Below are 18,000 nucleotides of genomic sequence, written 5' to 3'. Positions count from 1 at the left end.
GTGGTCATAAAGTGATGGTCAGCAACAATACTCGGGTTGGCTGGTGAGTTATAACCATGTTCAATTGGTACTAAGGAGCCCAAAATGTGTCAAGAAAATGTCTCCACATTATACCACCACCACCAGCCTGAACCGTTGATACAAGGCAGGATGGATCATTCTGTCATGTTGTTGATATCACATTCTGATCCTACGAAGGTGGCAGCAGAAATGGAGACTCATCAGACCAGACGTTTTTCCAATCTTCTGTTGTTTACTTTTGGTGATTGTGTGTGAATTGTAGCCTCAATTTCCTGTTCTTAGCTGACAGGAGTGATACCAGATGTGGTCTTCTGCTGCTGTAGTCCATCTGCATCAAGGTTGGATGTGTTGTGCGTTCACAGATCCACTGCAGACCTCGCTTGTAACCAGTGGTTATTTGAGTAACTGTTGGAACCATTTGACACTCACTGGATATTTTCTCTTTTTCTGACCATTCTCTGATGATTGTGGGTGAAAATCCCACTAGACATTCAAAGTAACTTCAGTGCCCTTTTTTCCCCATTCCGATCCTCGATTTGAACTGCAGCAGATCGTCTTGACCATGTCTGCATGTCTAAATGCATTGAGTTGCTGCCATGTGATTGACTGATTATGTTTACAAGCAGTTGGACAGATGTATCTAACAAAGTGTAGTTATAATTTTCCTCATAAAATCCAATGCAAGTAAACTTTAAGATCAAAGTGAACATGTGATTTGTGATGCTGATAGTCTGATCAACATATTCAGACTTCACCTGAGTGGCTTCATTCCCTTTCAGATGCGTGAACGCGCAATTATTCTGCTAATAATAACAGCAATAATAAAAACAATAAATCAGTTCGGATCACGCATTAATTTCATTTGTAGAAGCCACCTCCCCCTCCCGCAACTTCTATGCAGCAATCATCTTCCACGGGCTTATCCCAGCAGCGCGAAGCACGTCCGCCCGTGAGCGCGCCGCTGGGAGCGCGCAGGACCCGTCCCTTCTGCAGCAGCCGCGCGCAGCAGCAGCAGCAGCAGCATCCATCCATCCTGCCGTGGAGGAGCCGGGATCGTGGAGCGTCGAGAGACGGATGATGGACGGAGTGGGTTCGTTCGGAGCGGGCCGGACCGGGTCCACCATCGACCCCATCACATTCGCCAAGCAGCCGCAGACCATCCTGAGAGTGCTGTCGTGGGTGAGGGAGATTTTCTGCGCTCGCGCGCGCGTGTGTGTTGTGGTGGGGGTCCTCTGTGTTGTTGTAACGTGTGACGCCTTCACCCCCGCAAATATGAAGAAATCAGAGCATCTCGGTGTGAAATTGCTGCCAATGGATTCCGATTGTGACTGAGAAAACGCGCGCGCGGTGATCCTATAAGGCCTGGTGGTTACCTGACTCCACGAACAGTTATTTCCCTTTCTCACGTGAAATAAGTCGACTCATTCTTACTCATGAGTGGGGTTTTGTTCTCAGACTGTCTCCTAAACATCAAGATAATCATCAGACTGAAAAAAACCCTCGAAAGACGGAACCATCTTTCTCAGAATCCTGCGCCTCATCCAGGCTACAGTCTTCATTTATCCTCTAACATCTTCATATTTCAAACGCAGATTTAGTTCTGTGATATTGAGGATGATTTTACTGATTTACCCTACACGGTTGTCGCTCGTCATCCCACCTTTCATTGGTCCGCCAGCATCATTACGCACGCGGGGGCACGGAGACGCGTCGTGCCCTGACGTTTGATGTAACGCACGCACCTTTGCGCACACAGAGGATGTCTTCTGCTGTGATTGGCCTCTTCCTTACACATTTGGCATCCGGAAAAACAAACACAACCAAGTCACAGAATATAATTAAATAAAAATACATCAGAATGTACCGCTGCGTACATAAAAAAAATAATAATTAATTTAAAAGTTAATGAAAAAATACTTTTATTTTGAAGAGTTAATATCATTTCCACAAATTTAAAACGTTTAAATTTATTACTAATATTTTCTTTGTGAAAGAGAACATTCATTATGTATAAAAAGGTTATGTGTGTTCATAAAAAAAATCATGAGAAATTGATCAAACTTTCAAAATAAAAGTCTACAAATGATTTATGAAGACTATTTCCGATAAGATGTTCCACCAATGTTTGGACTTCCTATGTTATTCTTTTTTCAAACTAAAAATGTAAAAACTGCTACGATACATTGTTTTTTTTATTGTATTTTAGTGTCATTATCCTCATTACCAATTATTACAATTGACTGCCATTCATGATCTATTAATATCTGTTTTTATTATTATTTTATGATAAACAAAACTTATGGAATCAATTAAAATTCTAGTATCTTCTTAAAAACGACTATTATATACATTTTGTCACTAAAGCTTGGAATGAACATAAGCCATCAAATCGTCAAGATAATTTATTCCATTCAAAAGAATACTTATTTTACATATAACGAACAAATACAAGTGAGACCACTTAACTGACATTTCAAGTGGCTTGTTTCAATTGTAAGATTTTTTTTTTTGTCTTATGTATCCTGTGATGTTTGTCTGAGTTTTATGTACTACAGAGAAGGAACCGACTGAAAAACAGTTTTTAACAGTCAGGCCAGATTATTTTTTAATCTTTTCCTGTTTAATAAATATAGTTGAATTGAATCGAATCAAATCAAATCAAATCATACAGTAATTGAAACAGACATTATGTCCTTATTTTAAATAAGGAATGCCAATATTATGATTTTCAATTTTCATTTGATCTTTAATGACATTATTGTTTAGTAGCTTTATATTTATTAATCATATAGCGCAAAAAAAATTCTGAAGCAAAGCTGAAGTTTTTGAAAATAAAAAAAAGAAATTTTCTTTTAATTTATTTAAGTCTTTAAGTCAAATATAAATTGAGTACAATTAGTTCAAAACAAAAGTTGTTTATCTTGCAGCATATCCCATCAGGGATTGCACAGCGAATCAGCTTTCACTGATCTGCATATTTGGTTTGGCGGAGAGTCCTTCGCCCGATGCTTATCCCGACTCAACTCTGTATTTTACTGGGCTGGGGACCGGCACAAGGAGATCCAGATTCATCCCTTCCCTTGTGGCTACATAGTTAGGCTGTGGCGTAAAGGGCCTCGCCCAAAGGGCCCACACTGGATTCAGCTCATCATGCTAAACAAACCCTGGTTTCCCATGAGCCACTCCGACCCATAGCCAACTGAGCCATGTGGTCGCCATTTTCAAAACAAAACCATAAGGGAAATCATTTACAGGGTCATAATAAAAGTAAAATAACTAATGAGATACATTAAATAAGAAAAACAAATAAAACATTTGGAGTTCAGACCGTAGATTTGAGCATTTGTCACCTTTTGGAGTCCATGAGAGCTGTTCTCCAAACTGCAAAAAATAAGGGTGGGTTTATCCCTCTTCCTTTAATCAAATTAATTTTTGTCATGTTTGGTCTAGAAGTGCATCAAACGACTTTAATGAACACAAATTGAATTGGGAGCTTTTACAATGTTGCAGTTAGAAATCTTAATTCCTTGTTTGCTTTTAATTTAGTTGTTTCTACAGATTAGTACTTTTATTTTGTTAGCCTGTAGGTCACAGGTGAGCATTGCACCTCCCTCTTCTGATGCAAGACCTATAAAGGAGCTTCACTGTGTGAGCGAAGGAATCCTCTTAATGCAGGTGTCCTTAAGGCTAACTCTGAAACTATGTGAAGAATTCAGCCAAAGTTCCTCTTTTTTTATCTGGCTAATTCCCTGAAAGCATTTGTGCATCTGCTGAGAATTCATCCACTCGTGATCAGTTTAAAACTCTGCCTTGACTTCATCCCATTGTGTTCCTCCAACATCATATGACCCAGACCCCCATGTCGGAGTGCGCCTCTACGTGTGCTCGGGTGTCACATGGCCCTATTCTGCCGGTTAATGTTAGTCAGCTGACCTGCATCAGTGTGCAGAACAAAGGGAAGAGGAGAAACGGCAAATGGGAAAAAGGGATTAGACCTTCAAATGAGTGCAAAAAATGTACCTAGAGTTGTGGACTTTCCTGCAGTAACAGCTTCACAATTAACGTGCACATGTGCTGCTTGATGCTTAAGGGAAGGGAACCATCTAGACAACTAGATTAGGCTAATGCTTTTATTCTGAAAGCACTTTCCACCAGCCATTCTGGTCTACAATCAAGGTGCTCATAAATGTTGTTTTGTGCTCCGCAGATATTCTCCCTGGTGGTCTTCGCCTCCATCGTAAACGAAGGCTATTATAACGTGGGCAGCGAGCGCCTCTACTGTGTTTTCAACAGGAACGCTGATGCCTGTAACTATGGAGTGTTTGTGGGGCTGGTGGGCCTGCTGGCCTGCTCCTTCTTCTTCATGCTCGACTACAAGTTCTCCTCCATCAGCTCTGTTAAAGACAGGAAGAAGGCGGTGATGCTGGAGATCGGCTTCTCAGGTGAGCAGTTTGCTTTAGTAAATTTGGGCAAGAGACGAATACCGTAGTCGTTGAGGGTGCGTATTGGCAAGAGGCTGGTGATACGATATGTATCTCGATATGTGTCTCACAATATGATACATATCACGATACATCCCAAGACAGAACTATTTCTTTTTAAAGAATATGACTAAGAGAAAATCTACCTGAATATTTATGTATTTTATTGTAATAATACAGCAAAATATATTTAATTTAATACTCACAACATTAAGTACTACAACTTTATACTGATACTTTCAGTAACATGGCACAACTAAGTAGTATATGTCTTGTAACAAAAAAAAAACTTTTAACATGATGGTTCTTGTGAGATCTTGTTGTTTTGGTGTGGTCTAGAGCTGCTCAAAGAGGCTCAGTGTGCTGTTCTGCCAACTAGTGGTCGGAGGTTTAGGTGGAAACAAAAGTAAGACATTTAAGGACTCGTAAATAATTAATCAAATAACGTCTTGCCAGCATTTTAAATCGATACAAGTATCACCAAAGGAAATATTGCAATACATCACAGAATCAATTTTAGTGCATCTGTCCATCTGTTGGTTAATTCGTGGGATGGGCAGGTCCTGTTATTGTTTGTTGACTTCTTCATTTAACACATTCACTTGGACTGATTTTGAAAGCCCTGATAACTGGATTTTTTGTTACATATTTTTATGCTCAGATTAAATATAAGAACTTTTTTGGACAAGGAGTATTTTCCTTACTTTTACATGTCTTGTAAAGCATTAAAGTCCCATTCAAACTATAATTTTATCTGTTGTAAAATTGTTTCCAGTGTTTTTTTTAAATTATGATTATGCCATTTTTAGGCAACTCAAGAAGCCTGCGTTCTTTCTCAAGACATATTTTCTTCAGCATGGCAAAAAATTTCTGAAATTTGCCTCTAGGTTGTGGGCGGAACTATTGGCGTGGAAGTAACATTGCATTGAAATCCCAGCATTCCTCTTGTTTACGCACTCTCCTGCTAGTTTACAGCCCCTCACAACCCCAAGCTAACATTAGCGTAGAAAAAAAACAAAAATTGATCAATATTGGAGCTAGTGGAGACATTAATGGATTTATTTGTCTATTAATGGATTTATTTGTCTGCACGTGGAGGATTTAGATTTGGAGCAGAGCAGGAAGACTTGGTGCACCTATTTTCATTGCGTCACAAATCCATAATTTTTCAAATTGCAGATTTTCATCTGCATCACAATTTGAATAAAGAAATACCCAGACACTTTTAATCTTAAATCATGAAAAAAAGCTACAAGAACATGTTAAAAACACCAAAAACGTGATTTTCTTTGGAGCGATTCTTTAATACTACAAATACTGAGTGAAAAGGGGTAAAAGTTTCTCCTAAAAGCTAAGATAAACTTAAAGTAATGGCTGATCATTAGCAGCATTCACAGAAGTTTTGCAGCTTCTTTGTTTCTCTTGACTCAGGAGAACTGAAACTGTAAAATGGTTTTAAGTTTTACAGAACTGAGTATTTTTCAGTTTTCCAAACCTGCTCAACCACACGTCGGAAAGTTTGGTGTTAGGCGTTGGTGTAACTTGGAAAACCCCTCTCATTGTTTTGTTGGTTCCTGATAGGATTCTGGACCTTTCTGTACTTTGTAAGCTTCTGTTTCCTGGCCAATCAATGGTCTCGGACCAAGAAAGAGGATCTACCACTCAACCAAGGGGCAGACGCAGCTCGGGCGGCGATCGCTTTCTCTTTCTTTTCCATAATCACCTGGGTAAGAATACAGATTTGAACACTCACCAACTTGTTTTTTTATCACAATTAAATGGTAGTTCTTAACACAGAATGAAAACATTATGTTTGAGATTCAATATTGGGATTCATTATAACAGGTTGTGTGAACTTGTTTGGTCAGTTGTAGTTCCCCAAAATCCAGACCGACTGTATCTAAGTCCAAAGAACTTGGATAACTGAAGCTATTGAAGAAAAAAATATTTAAGGAATCAGTGTGTTTTCTTTAGTGATATATATTTTATTATCTTGTGTTTAGTTTGGGCTGCAATTGTTTAAATAACCTAGATCCATGTTCAGAAGAAACCAAGAACATTGACAGCCGTTTTTTTGTGAAAACTCCTAATTTTTTCGAAAAACTCTTAAACTAATTCTGGACTTTAGCTTAACAAACGTGTTTTTCTGAACGCTTTGACTCAAACAAATGATTAAGAGCAGCATAAACTGTGTTTTATACATAAACTTTTAAAACATTTATTGTCGAACACAATTTTTAGTTATTCTTTTTCCGTAAAAAAAGGTTAAACTTTACTCTCCACTGTCGTTGTCACATCAGGATTAGTTGATGACTGGCAAATGCCAACTCCTGATCATGCTTTCTCATATTCTAAATTGAAAAGGTAATTTCATTTACTTCAAACAGGCCTACTGTGAGAGCTGGAAGGGCTTGTGCGAGTCAGGCCAACGTGATAATCCATCACAGGCTTCAGCAATGAGCACTGATGCATTTTAAAAAGAACAACAATGTATTTATAGAAAAAAGATGTTGCAGTGGAATTATTTTCTCAACAGTTTTTCAGATGTTGAGGACTTCCTAAGGCCTTCATTATTTGTATTTTCACTACCTGTCTGTCTGAATGAGGTATTTAGGATTTAAATATATTAATTTACTGTTATCTTATTGAATTAATTTCAGTTTAGTTTCATTTAATAAGCTCTGTTAGATTAAAAATATTATTACAAGCCAATTTAAAACATTTTTGTGTCCCTGAGCAGCATATTACAAAGGTTGGAATTAAAATGGTTCTTCTAAAATTAGCTGATAGCATGAACTACAATCGCATAATCCAAAATATTTTTATTAAAGCTTTATCTCAAATTAGGCGGTTAACTGGTGCCCTATGAAGTAGCTACATTTATAAAGACAGGCCTATTCTGTTGTTTTAACCCATTAAACAAAGAAAAAAATAGGTTTTGTGATTTATCAGAATTTGAATACAATGAATCATGTTTAGTGTAGATGCAGCAATTGCTTTAAGTGTAATTGTAGTAGATTATGTTTGGTGTGAATGCGATGAATTGGTTTCAGTGTGAATGCAACAAATAGTGTTTGGTGTAAAAGCAGTGAATCGTGTTTAGTGTGAATGCAAAGAATTGCGTTCAGTGTGAATACAATGAACCATGTTGAGTGTGAATGCAGCAAATCCCGTTCTGTTATGCAGCAAATAGCGATTGGTGTGAATAGAGCAACTTGCGTTCGGTGTGAATACAACGAGTCGTGTTCGATTTACAGCAAATTGTGTTCAGTGTGAAAGCAATGAATTGGCTTAGGTCTGAATGCAGCGAATTGCGTTCGGTATGGGGCTGGTCAAGTTTTGAGAACTGGACCCCAGTGTCAGCTCTTTCAAGCGGCGCTTTGTCAGTGGAATCTATGAGTCCATTTCCACGCCCAATGCGATTTGCGCATCAGGGGTGTCAAATTTAACTGTTATGTACAGATGCAGTTTAAGGTCTAGTGGCACAATTTGAGCGTCGGCCGTGGCATGTCAGTCTGACAGCAGTGCGTTTTGAGCGTTGCGGTTGGTCCAGAGTTCAAATATTTGAACTTTGGCGAGGCTGACACCACAATCAGGGACTTAGCTTTTGGCATGTGACGTCTTCACCTCACCGTACCGGGAGAGTCTCTGAATGATCTTATGAACCCAGACATGCAGACGTGATTACTGTGTCTAACCTGATGTCTAAACATCCTCTGTCTTCCACGCATTGTAAATGAGATTTACACAGAGACTGCTCCATGTAGCGATCAGGCTAAAAACGTTGGGCGGTAGCTCCTCCCACACACATCTGGGGCGTAAAGCTTATAACCATAATTTTTGTTACTAGTGTTGACATGTGTCAAAATTGAGCCGCCCAACGCAAATTTAATGCCCAAACTGCATTTGGTGTGAAAGCAAGTTTGCAATTGATATTCACTTTAGTTTACTGGTATTTTAATTAATTAATTTCAATTTAGTTTGATTTAAAAGGTTGTGTTTGATTAAGAAAAAAGAGGAGTTAAAAAAACAATTTATCCTGAAATAGTTCTTCTAAAGTTAGCTGATTAGCATGATAGCATGACATAAATTATTTTTATAGAAAGCTTTTTGCCAAATTAGCTCATTCCATTTTCATTATGATGCATATTTTTTAGGAGAAACCTATTTTCTGTTTTGTTATAACCCAAAAATCAAATAAATTTTAGGCTTTGTGGTTTAGCAGAAATTAGCTCTTAGCTAACATGTTTTACACCTCCTCCATCTTGTTTTTATTCATTTATTTCTGCAGGCTGGCCTAACAGCACGTGCGGTCCAGAAGTATCTGCTCGGTACAGACATGACCCTGTTCACCACCGAACACATGGATGGGGGTGCACCCACCCAGCCATACCCCTCCAACTCTCCAGGAGGAGGCACCACTGAAACCACAGAGGCCTACCAGAGCCCACCATTCACTGAGAACAATGCAGCACCCACATACCAGGTCCCCATCTACTAGTAAAAACAAGAAAGACCTAAGGGTAAATCATGGAGATGAGAGGAAAATACGAATGAGGGGAAATCTGTGATTTCTGATGCATTTGTGTGTAAATTAATCTGGGCATAGTAGAAACAAACGAAAAAGGCCTCTTCTTCCTTTTATCCTCCTCGTGTTCCCTGTCCTTCCAGAACATTCCAGATAAATCTGCACTTTTCTAAACCTTTCGGCAGAAAATCTTTACTTCAGAGCAGACACACGAGAAAACTAGAGGAGGAAGAGGAGCAGCAGCAGCAGGGGAGGCCACTGAGGCTACAAAAATTAGGATTCTGTCACAAAAGAAGGCTGTATTCTTTACTGAAAGCAGAGCAGTAGGTGCTCTCAATGACAGGAGGCGGCCCTCATATTTTAGTGATACTCATTTAGACGTCAAAATCTTCCTTTCCTGCCACACACTGCTGGGAATTTTCAGTTTTTTAGCTCCAACAGTAGTTTCCTGCTGCAGTTTAGGGTGATCATCTGCATGTCTCCAAGCTTAGAGATCAACTAAGTGCCATACTGTACTGTGCGTTTCAGACAGTGACTTTCTTTAGTAAGTTTTCACATGATGTTAAAGAAAACAACAATGTCTTGTGACTTATAGTGCAATATCTCGAGCTCTTATTGTAGGCAGACATACACTGTATTGTAAGTAGTCAAGTTAGCATTGGATTAGATGAGCTTCATGAAATATTTCAAATTGTATTTAATGTTTTTTTGGCTAATTCCCCTGTGAGCTTCAGATCATTTAAGCATTTTAATAAGAATTTCGGTTTTCTTATCATTCAATTACATAATTAAAAATGCTCTAATGGAATATTTCAAAGGAAGAGTTCAATTTGTTTCCAAATTTGTTAAGTTTATTTCTGATCCGTTCTTATGGAGAGGAAATAGTCTAAAACATTTATATGTGCGAAATACTGATTTTTAACTTATACAATATAATTTGTGCTTAACTGTGTGTACTTGCAGTTGTGTATTCATATGTAAACCTGAATATCAACAACTTGCAAAATACAATTTATGGATGCAAATCACACCAACTTAAAACTAACTACGAATTCAAATCAGCTTCTACTCAAACTAATTTTTAAATACTACGAACCAATCGCCTGATACACACAAACAAAACCACATTTACGTATAGATGAGAGATGCAAGTGCATGTGGAGTTTTAAGATTCTTTTCCAGATTTTAGGCTACATGATGTGTTTAAATGCTGGTAGAAAGTTGTTTTCTTTACCACCCTTTCCTCTAAACATATTTACTTCTATAGGTTTTGCTGAGCTGACAAATATTTAAAAAAAAAGATCTCAGCACTTGAAGCTTACTTTTTAAAACCTAAAAAAATAATTAAAATTTATTCTTACCTGAGACGTAGAAGAGTTATAACATGGGTAACAGAAACGACCTCTAGCAAACTGTTTGTTAGGGAAAAATCAGAATATGGACAGAATTAAGAGGCAAGTAGAGGTGCTTAAACACCCAGTTTCTGTTATGGTTTTTCTTTGTTTATTTTATGTATTTGTCAGCAACACCAATAAAAGGAGAAAAGTTAGAGAAAAAGAGTACTAAAAAAAAAAAAACTCTGATTACCCAGCATTCTACCAGCATTCACCCTTAATTCTGGAAAAGTGGAAAGTCTCAAAATCCCTTGTGAAGTTTCACCTCTAAACTGTACGTAAATGTGGTTTTATGTGTGAATCAGGAAACTGGTGCATACTATTTAAAAATGTGAACATTTTGAATTTGTAGTTCATTTTAAGCTGGTGTCATTTCAAGTTGCATGTGCGTAAATTGCATTTCGCATTCATATGTTTTTGATTTACGTGTATGAATGTACCGTTACAAGTACACACAGTTATGCACAAAATGTATTGTAGGAGTTACAAATCAAGTATTATACACACACAAATACAAAGTTACACACAACGAAGCAGACACAAGTTACAATTAATTTTTGAGACTATTTTCTCTCCATACATTGATGAAACAGTCAAATAAATTAAAAATAGGGGTGTGTATGAGCAAGAGTCAGGCGACACGATACATATCCTGATACGCGTCTTAAGACACTGAAGGACGTTCATAAATAATTAATTAAATATAATCTTGTCAGCATTTTAAATCGATGCAAGTATCACTGACAAAGTATCGTGATATATCGCTGAATCAATTATTTTCTACACCCTTAATAAAGAAACTGACTCTGACTTTCAAAACTTTTCCATTGTAATTTATGATGGGTTGTTTTGGAATTATTTTGTGTGAAGTGGAGAGAGTGAGACCCCATAACACCCAGAAGAATTAGGTCCCTTTATATTTAAAAAAAAAAAAAAAGCTGCCAAACTGCCCTGCGCTCTTCTTACCGTCTTCTTTCGTTAATACGACTTTCAGGAGGAACAACAACACGAGCTTTTACAAAAGAGCCGGTCGCTGTCAGATTCTGTTAAGTCTCAGGCAAAAGAAAAGTCGAGGGTTGCTAGCTGGCTAACTCCTGAATCCTGCCTTCGCTAAGGAGGGGCTGGGTCCTAATTAGTTGCCAAGGTGACAGGGGGTGGGGCTGGACGGAAGTGGGTCAAGGATGACCCAAATGTAGATAGCAACAATGCCAACTATGTCAGTGTGTAGCAGTGTCTGTGTGTTGTGGTACACCGTCAGTGAACATGTCATTCTGGTACAGGCGTATGTGTGCACCTTGAGTGATGCAAAGGGATGTGTGTTATTGTGTGTGTGCGGATAACTTCAGTTTGTTATTTAAGATGGACGTGTAAAGTAGGTCGATCACAATTCTGTTCCAGCATTTATTAATGTCCTCCAAAATTGAAAAATTATATATATAAATATACCCCAGCTACATGTATAATCAGTTTTATCTGTAATGTGATGTTTGAAGAGGAGTGTTTTTAGGAAGAAGGACTCAAATATGGAGGTTAAAAGGTTTTTTCTCCTGTAAGGGGTCCAATGGGAACTGTTACACATCAGAGACGGCTCTTGGGTTTTGTAACAATGCATGAATATATTAGATTTTAAAAAAGTATATGCCATTTGCAACTCCAGGATCTGTTGCGGAAGCTCAAAAATGTTGGTGCGACTCCCAAACTTTTCTTTCCTCATCCCTGTGATCACCCGAGTCCGTGCACGCCTGGGTAACCATACAATGACGTATTATGCACCAAAACAAACTGGATTCATGTGAACCTGCAAGAGTAAATGTTGATTTATAGACAGGTTTTAAGATATAAATAATAAAAAATTAGAGTTAAAAATACAATTTTCTTTAGATATTTATTTTTTATGAATACTGTCTTTTATTTCCATACAAATTATTTTTTTGTATCTGCCGACACCTTATGTCCATTTTCTTCAGTGCTTTGAAGAGCAACTTATCTTGTTACACAATTACACAAGGATATTTACTCGTTATGTTTTTTTTTGTTTTGTTTTTTTTTTCGGGTGCTTTCAGCCAATAAATACAAGATGTGATCCGTAAATTTCTTTGCATAAATTGGTAAATTTTAAGCAAAGTTCATAAAGCAATTTTTTACCCATAATCCATAAAGGGCAGTTCCATTCATGGCATGCTTTAGAAACTAGAAGTGAAGAACCGCTATTGTCCATAAAGTTTTTTGTTTTTGAAGAGAGTCGCTGGTTGTATTCAATACTCTATTAGGTAGCTTGGGTGCTTGAGTATTCTAGTTCTCAGTGTTTCAGTCTCTTCTTGAGTCGGTGTGGTAGAGTGAAATTAAATATTCGGGCATCTTCTGGCCCACGTACACTGCCGTGGTTTTGGTCGACTGTAAATCGGTATGTTTATTCAGTAAATGAGTGTGTGTGTGTGTGTGTGATTCTGTCTAGGGTTTGTCAAAATCAAGAAAATATCAGCAACATTTATCTAGAAAGCATTTGTTGGTTAATCCCTTTTGGAGCAATTCTAACAGAAACCATAGTGCTCATTCTGTTTTGTAAGACCGAGTAAATACATCAGTGTTGTATTTAGTCATGCAGGTGCCATCAGTGATGTGGTTTTTTCAGAAAATACATTGCATGGATGTTACGATACACGAGCGCCCTTTCAACATACCCCACCTGATACTGAAATTCAAAATAAAATCCCCATTAACTAATGAAGAAATGAAGATTTGTAGTGTTCTCCCATTAACACCGGTTTTATTTTTTTGCTTTTATTTCGGAAGGTGTTTGGGCTCTTCATTGTAAACTTGCTGTGTACAGAGATGTGTGTTTCTGTCTATTACCTGAATGTCTCTGGACTGCAGTCTGACCGTCACACCAATAAAGACAAAAACATGTTTTGGACTGCCTGTTTCTCTATTAATTTGCAGTTTTTGTTTTTTAAGAAAACACAAAAGCACACAAAAATCTAATCAAAGGTAAAACACTCACATTATGTTTATCAGACAGACATTTGGAGAATTTCACTCAAGGAAATCCAAGATGTTCCAGGATAAAAATTGCACGAGGACACATAGTTTCCTCAACAGTCTTCATTTTTGGGTTATTTTAACTTTTCATTTTTGGTCACAAATGAGAGATTTTTATGTTATTTGGTTTAGAGTTGTTGTTTTTTTTTTTTATACCAGTTTCATTTCCTAACACAACCCTGAGACCGAGACTTAGGCTGTAGCATGAAGGGTTGCCTAGGGATTCAGTTCATTGCGCCCCCTTGGAACTAGGAAACGAACCCTGGTTCACCATGCGAGCCATCCAGCTGCGCACATGCCTGATTTTGATGCATCTTCTTAAAACAAATAAAAAGCAGAATAGAGCTTGAGCACATTTTTGTCTTTCAGTACTTTTAAGCTGCTCTAAAACAGATATGTCCAAAATCTGGCGCATGGGCCAAATGTAGCCTGCTTGTGATAAAATTAATAATTTGCATCCTCCAGCACTCTCTAAAAACTGTGTACAGTTTCTTGATTGTGATTGACTACATTATGTTTTCATATTCATCATTACGAGGCGGTATCACACAAGACACGCCATATACAACAAGCTATCTGGGAATAAATGGTGAGAAAAATTGATAGTGATTTTATAAAAATGCATTTAGTTGGATTTGTGTTCTACTGGCAATAAAAATAAAACGTTCCTTAAATAGTTCATTTAAATGTAATGTTTTAAAACAGTTTAAAGAATGGTGGCCTCAAACATTTCACCTCACCAAATCTGGCCCTCTTTACAAAAAGTTTACACTCCCCTACTATAATGGGTGCTGCAATAAACTTCTCCTTTGGTGTAGTTTATTTTGTATTTTTAAAAGAAATGTTCTCCTCCTGAATGTGTGGCTTTTTTCTGGGCACTCCAGTATCCTCCCGCAGTTCAAAAGCATCCTTCATAGGTTCATTGGTGGGAGTAATTTTTTACTAGGTGTGAAGGTGTGTAAGTGGTTGGGATGCATCCAGGGTGGATCCAGGCTAAAGCTATGGTCCCATATACTAAAATGCAACTGCACCACAACCTAAATGCCAGTTTTTTTAGCAAATTGGGCCGGTGGCCATGTTGTGGCATTTGTAATGATGAGCTAAAATTTAACAGCAATCAGACAATTGTTTTGACATCGGGCAGTGGCTGCTCAAGAACGTTTGGAGGTCGCAGGTGGAAGTCCAGCAGCAGGCTCCCTTTAAGTATACAGTAGAGATTCACTTTCCTACAATTTGGTTCAATTGTGTAACAAACCGTTCGGTTTTTGATCAGGAATAATTGCATTAATAAAAACATGAATAAAATACAGCCTATCTCTTTTAATATTTACAATTTCATATCTCCATTATGATTTAGTCCTCTTAAATAAGATCTGTCATCTCTGAAAGCTTTCCAGCAAAGTCTCATCATAAGAAATCCAGTCTATTTCAAGCAGCCACGGTGATTGCTTGTGATAAATTCTAATTTTTATGACGTTCTTTTTCAAGAGTTACAGATTTGACCTTAAATCTGAACTCCACTATTGATGGCTTTCTCCTGCTAGCATGAGTGTAAAAAACTGAGTCCTTCTAGTCAGAGTTGGTAAAGCTTACCTGGAATTTTAAAAAGCCATTTCTGAGCTAAGGCTCAACCAAGTAAAAGTTTCTCTGTAAACTCAGGCGAAGACAAACCTTTTTAATTTGTCTCAGGTAACTACAAAGTTGTACTAACAAGCCCCATAAATTTCAATGAAAAACTCAACTTTTAAAATAGAAAAAAGACACAATAAAGTTGATTGGAATTGAATTTGTCTGACACTATTGGAACCAAATTGGTAGAAATCAACATATTCTTAAAATCTGTTTTTATTTGTCTAAATTATCTCCAGACTGAGTGGATTTAACACATTCGTGGTCAGTTTTGTATTTTGCACAATGTTAGACATCAAGAAGAAACAAAATTCCTTAAAATTATCTCTTTGAAAAGAAATAAAAATCAAAAGTCTGTATTTCATATCTTTTTTATTTTACTTTTCATTGAAATGTGCAGTGCAGCAGCCCCGATGAACCTTTCCATCAAAGAAAAAAATTACTGGTGTTTAATTTGAACAAAAGGAGAAGATTAGACGTAAATTTCAAGTATGAAACTGCTATTTGTTCTGATTTCCAAACAGCTTCGTGTCCGCCTCATCCGCTAAGAGTCTGCCTGCTCAGAGAACGCGGGCCTTCCTCTGGATACAGCCACGCCAGAAGAAAAGAAGTGAAGATCACGCAGAGCATTTGAAATGCCGATGGGTTTCAACTGAAGCAGCACCACAACACATGCACCTTTGTCAAATGCAGATGTGTCAACTAATGTAGAAGCAAAGTAAGATGGTTTCAGTTAAGGAGCAAAGTGTTGGAGGAGGAGAGCCAGCCTGATGCCTCCTCAGGAGATGAGAAACGCTGGAGCCACCCACCTGTAAACCACACACACCAATCTGTTGAGGACTAACACCCCAAACCGGCTGCTTTCATCTTGAGACAGACCTCGAACTTCTTTGGGATTTGGCTGGAACGAACTGTTGCCCCCCAGGGGCTTTAGCAGAAGTGCTGGGGTCAGTATAGGAGAGGGTGGGGCTAGCTGATGATGCGACTAATTGACTGCAGAGAGGGGAATTCCTCGTTTTCTGTGATGTGCAGGGTCTTATGGGAGTTGAAGTCTTTGGGGGCGAGTACCTGTCTGCAAGTGGGGCAAACCTGGCAGTCCAGATCCACCGCGGTGTTAGCCGCAGAAGGGGCCGTCTGCCAGGCATTGTTCCTGTTCCTGTTTTTCCTCCCCCCGCCCGCCTGCCTCTCCACAGCCCTGCAGTCTGCGTGGGCCGTCAGCAGCTCCTGCTGCTTGGTGGTGTCAGGCAGCAGCACCAGCAGCTCGTTGAAGATGCGGTTGAAGTTGTCTCCGAGCAGGTCCTTACAGCTGCGGTGGTACTGCGCCGCCGAGATCACGCTCTGGACGCAGAACAAACGCAGAGTTTAAGGGAGAGGTCAAAGTGCGCACAGAGGCCTTAACCTGAGCTGGTACCTGTCTGAACTGAGCCGAGAAGTTCTTGAACTGGTTGAATTGGGACTCGTCGTTGTTGAGGTATTTCTTAATGGACTGGATGAGCTCCAGGTTCCTCTGCTGGAAGTCACCTGGGACCAGGTAACCGCTGCTCAACACCTTGGGCGGGCTGCAGGTTGAACAGACATCAAAGCGTTAGCTTAAAGGCACACGCACTCGATCGGTCAGGAGAAGAATCTGCTGACCCGTTAACTGCAGGAGGTGTGACATCCACCACGTTGCTGTTGAGGGGGATTCCCGTGAAGCCTGGAGGCGGCTTTGGGGCAGCGACTGCCAAACCAGGTGGAGGTGGGGGCATTGGGGAGGCTGAGGGAGGTGCGGAGGCCGTTAATGGGAAGGAGGTCCTGAAACCTGACAGAAAAAACAAAACAGTTTCACTTCTACTGAAAAACTGAGTAAACATCAATAGATCGGTTCAAAGTCTCACTCCAAATATATTTCAATCTATTGTTAAAAATGTTCCCAGTGTTTTATTTAAATACGATTATGCTGATTTTAGCCAAAATCAAAATGTCACTTAAGACATATTTTCTGCAGTGCAGCAGGAGCTCATTAGAAACTTGCCTCTGAGTTGAGGGCAGGACTGTTGGTTCGAAAGTTAGCTTCTGCTAGTTTCCAATCAATCCTATCTCTCCTGCTAGCTTATAGCACCTCACAAGCTAACATCAGTGTAACAAAAAAAAAGGCGAATAAAATTGGCGCTTTTCAGACATATCATTTTGAGCCAGATAGCAGCTAGGATGAGGAACATGAACGTACATGGATCTATTTTTCTACAAGTGTCTGAATTGTAGCAGAGAAGGGGGGTGGACATTGACCCGCCCATGACAATTGCTGCATGACAAATGATCACATCACACAAGTCTGAAAACATTATTTTGAAAGGTCAGATAAGAAGACCCAGCTGAACATCAAAAGCAGCTTAAATTTTGTGATCACAAACTTTTTCAGGCCACAGACCAGTTTAATGCCAGATAATATTTTCACGGGCCGGGACTGTACGAGCTAGAAGTTGGCGTTTCATTTTTTTTTTATTAGCTTCCAGTTTCCTTAAACTTTTGAGGGTAAAGTTTATCTTCATCCTCAAATATCTGCTGCAGTTTTTTTTCTTTACACTAGATTTTGTGTAGGAACCTTTAAAATTGAATTTAAAATTTCCCTTAACCCGTAACTGTCAAAATGGAAGCAAAAAAAAAAAAAAAGGCAACAACCACGCTAACTTCAGCCTCATCTGACAACGGGTACGTTCCAATTATAATAATAAACATGAATCAACTTTATTAGGAGCATCTTACTATAATTAGAGCCAGTAGCTGAATATTCTATTATTCTTATTAAGGTGTGTGGGAACAACTGTTGGAATAAATCCATTTCAGGAGAAAAAAGTTTTTGTCTGTTAAATGAAGCTTTCTTTTATTTTGAAATCAAAGTCTCTTCTGTTTCCTCAACGACTTTTTT

The 18,000-nt window shown here is 38.6% G+C and overlaps 2 protein-coding genes across 2 annotated transcripts in view; one reads left to right on the top strand and one right to left on the bottom strand.

The window, feature by feature from the left end:
• Window positions 1-946: 946 nt before the first annotated feature.
• syngr3a (synaptogyrin 3a) lies at window positions 947-13,338 on the top strand. The gene is made up of 4 exons (XM_024272441.2): window positions 947-1,200; window positions 4,229-4,463; window positions 6,084-6,229; window positions 8,794-13,338. Exons 1-4 carry the CDS (start codon window positions 1,096-1,098, stop codon window positions 9,001-9,003), a joined length of 696 nt encoding a protein of 231 aa, XP_024128209.1. The 5' UTR covers window positions 947-1,095; the 3' UTR covers window positions 9,004-13,338.
• A 2,107-nt stretch (window positions 13,339-15,445) lies between these two features.
• znf598 (zinc finger protein 598) overlaps window positions 15,446-18,000 on the bottom strand; it is an 8,989-nt gene continuing 6,434 nt past the window's right edge. The window contains exons 10-12 of the mRNA XM_024272668.2: window positions 16,728-16,893; window positions 16,504-16,651; window positions 15,446-16,430 (exon numbers count right to left, since the gene is read on the bottom strand). Of these exons, the coding sequence (XP_024128436.1) occupies window positions 16,062-16,430; window positions 16,504-16,651; window positions 16,728-16,893 (683 nt within the window). The 3' untranslated portion in view covers window positions 15,446-16,061. The remainder of the gene's footprint in view (window positions 16,431-16,503; window positions 16,652-16,727; window positions 16,894-18,000) is intronic.

The sequence above is a fragment of the Oryzias melastigma genome, linkage group LG8, assembly GCF_002922805.2.
Source record: "Oryzias melastigma strain HK-1 linkage group LG8, ASM292280v2, whole genome shotgun sequence".
Lineage (NCBI taxonomy): Eukaryota > Metazoa > Chordata > Actinopteri > Beloniformes > Adrianichthyidae > Oryzias > Oryzias melastigma.
This window is presented reverse-complemented; position numbering and strand designations above follow the sequence as displayed.

Excerpts from the sequence above, each read along its gene's own strand:
- syngr3a (XM_024272441.2), top strand. The coding sequence starts at position 1,096 with ATGATGGACGGAGTGGGTTCGTTCGGAGCGGGCCGGACCGGGTCCACC. Across the intron at positions 4,464-6,083 it reads GCTGGAGATCGGCTTCTCAG|GATTCTGGACCTTTCTGTAC; the intron begins GTGAGCAGTTTG and ends GGTTCCTGATAG. Across the intron at positions 6,230-8,793 it reads TCTTTTCCATAATCACCTGG|GCTGGCCTAACAGCACGTGC; the intron begins GTAAGAATACAG and ends TTATTTCTGCAG.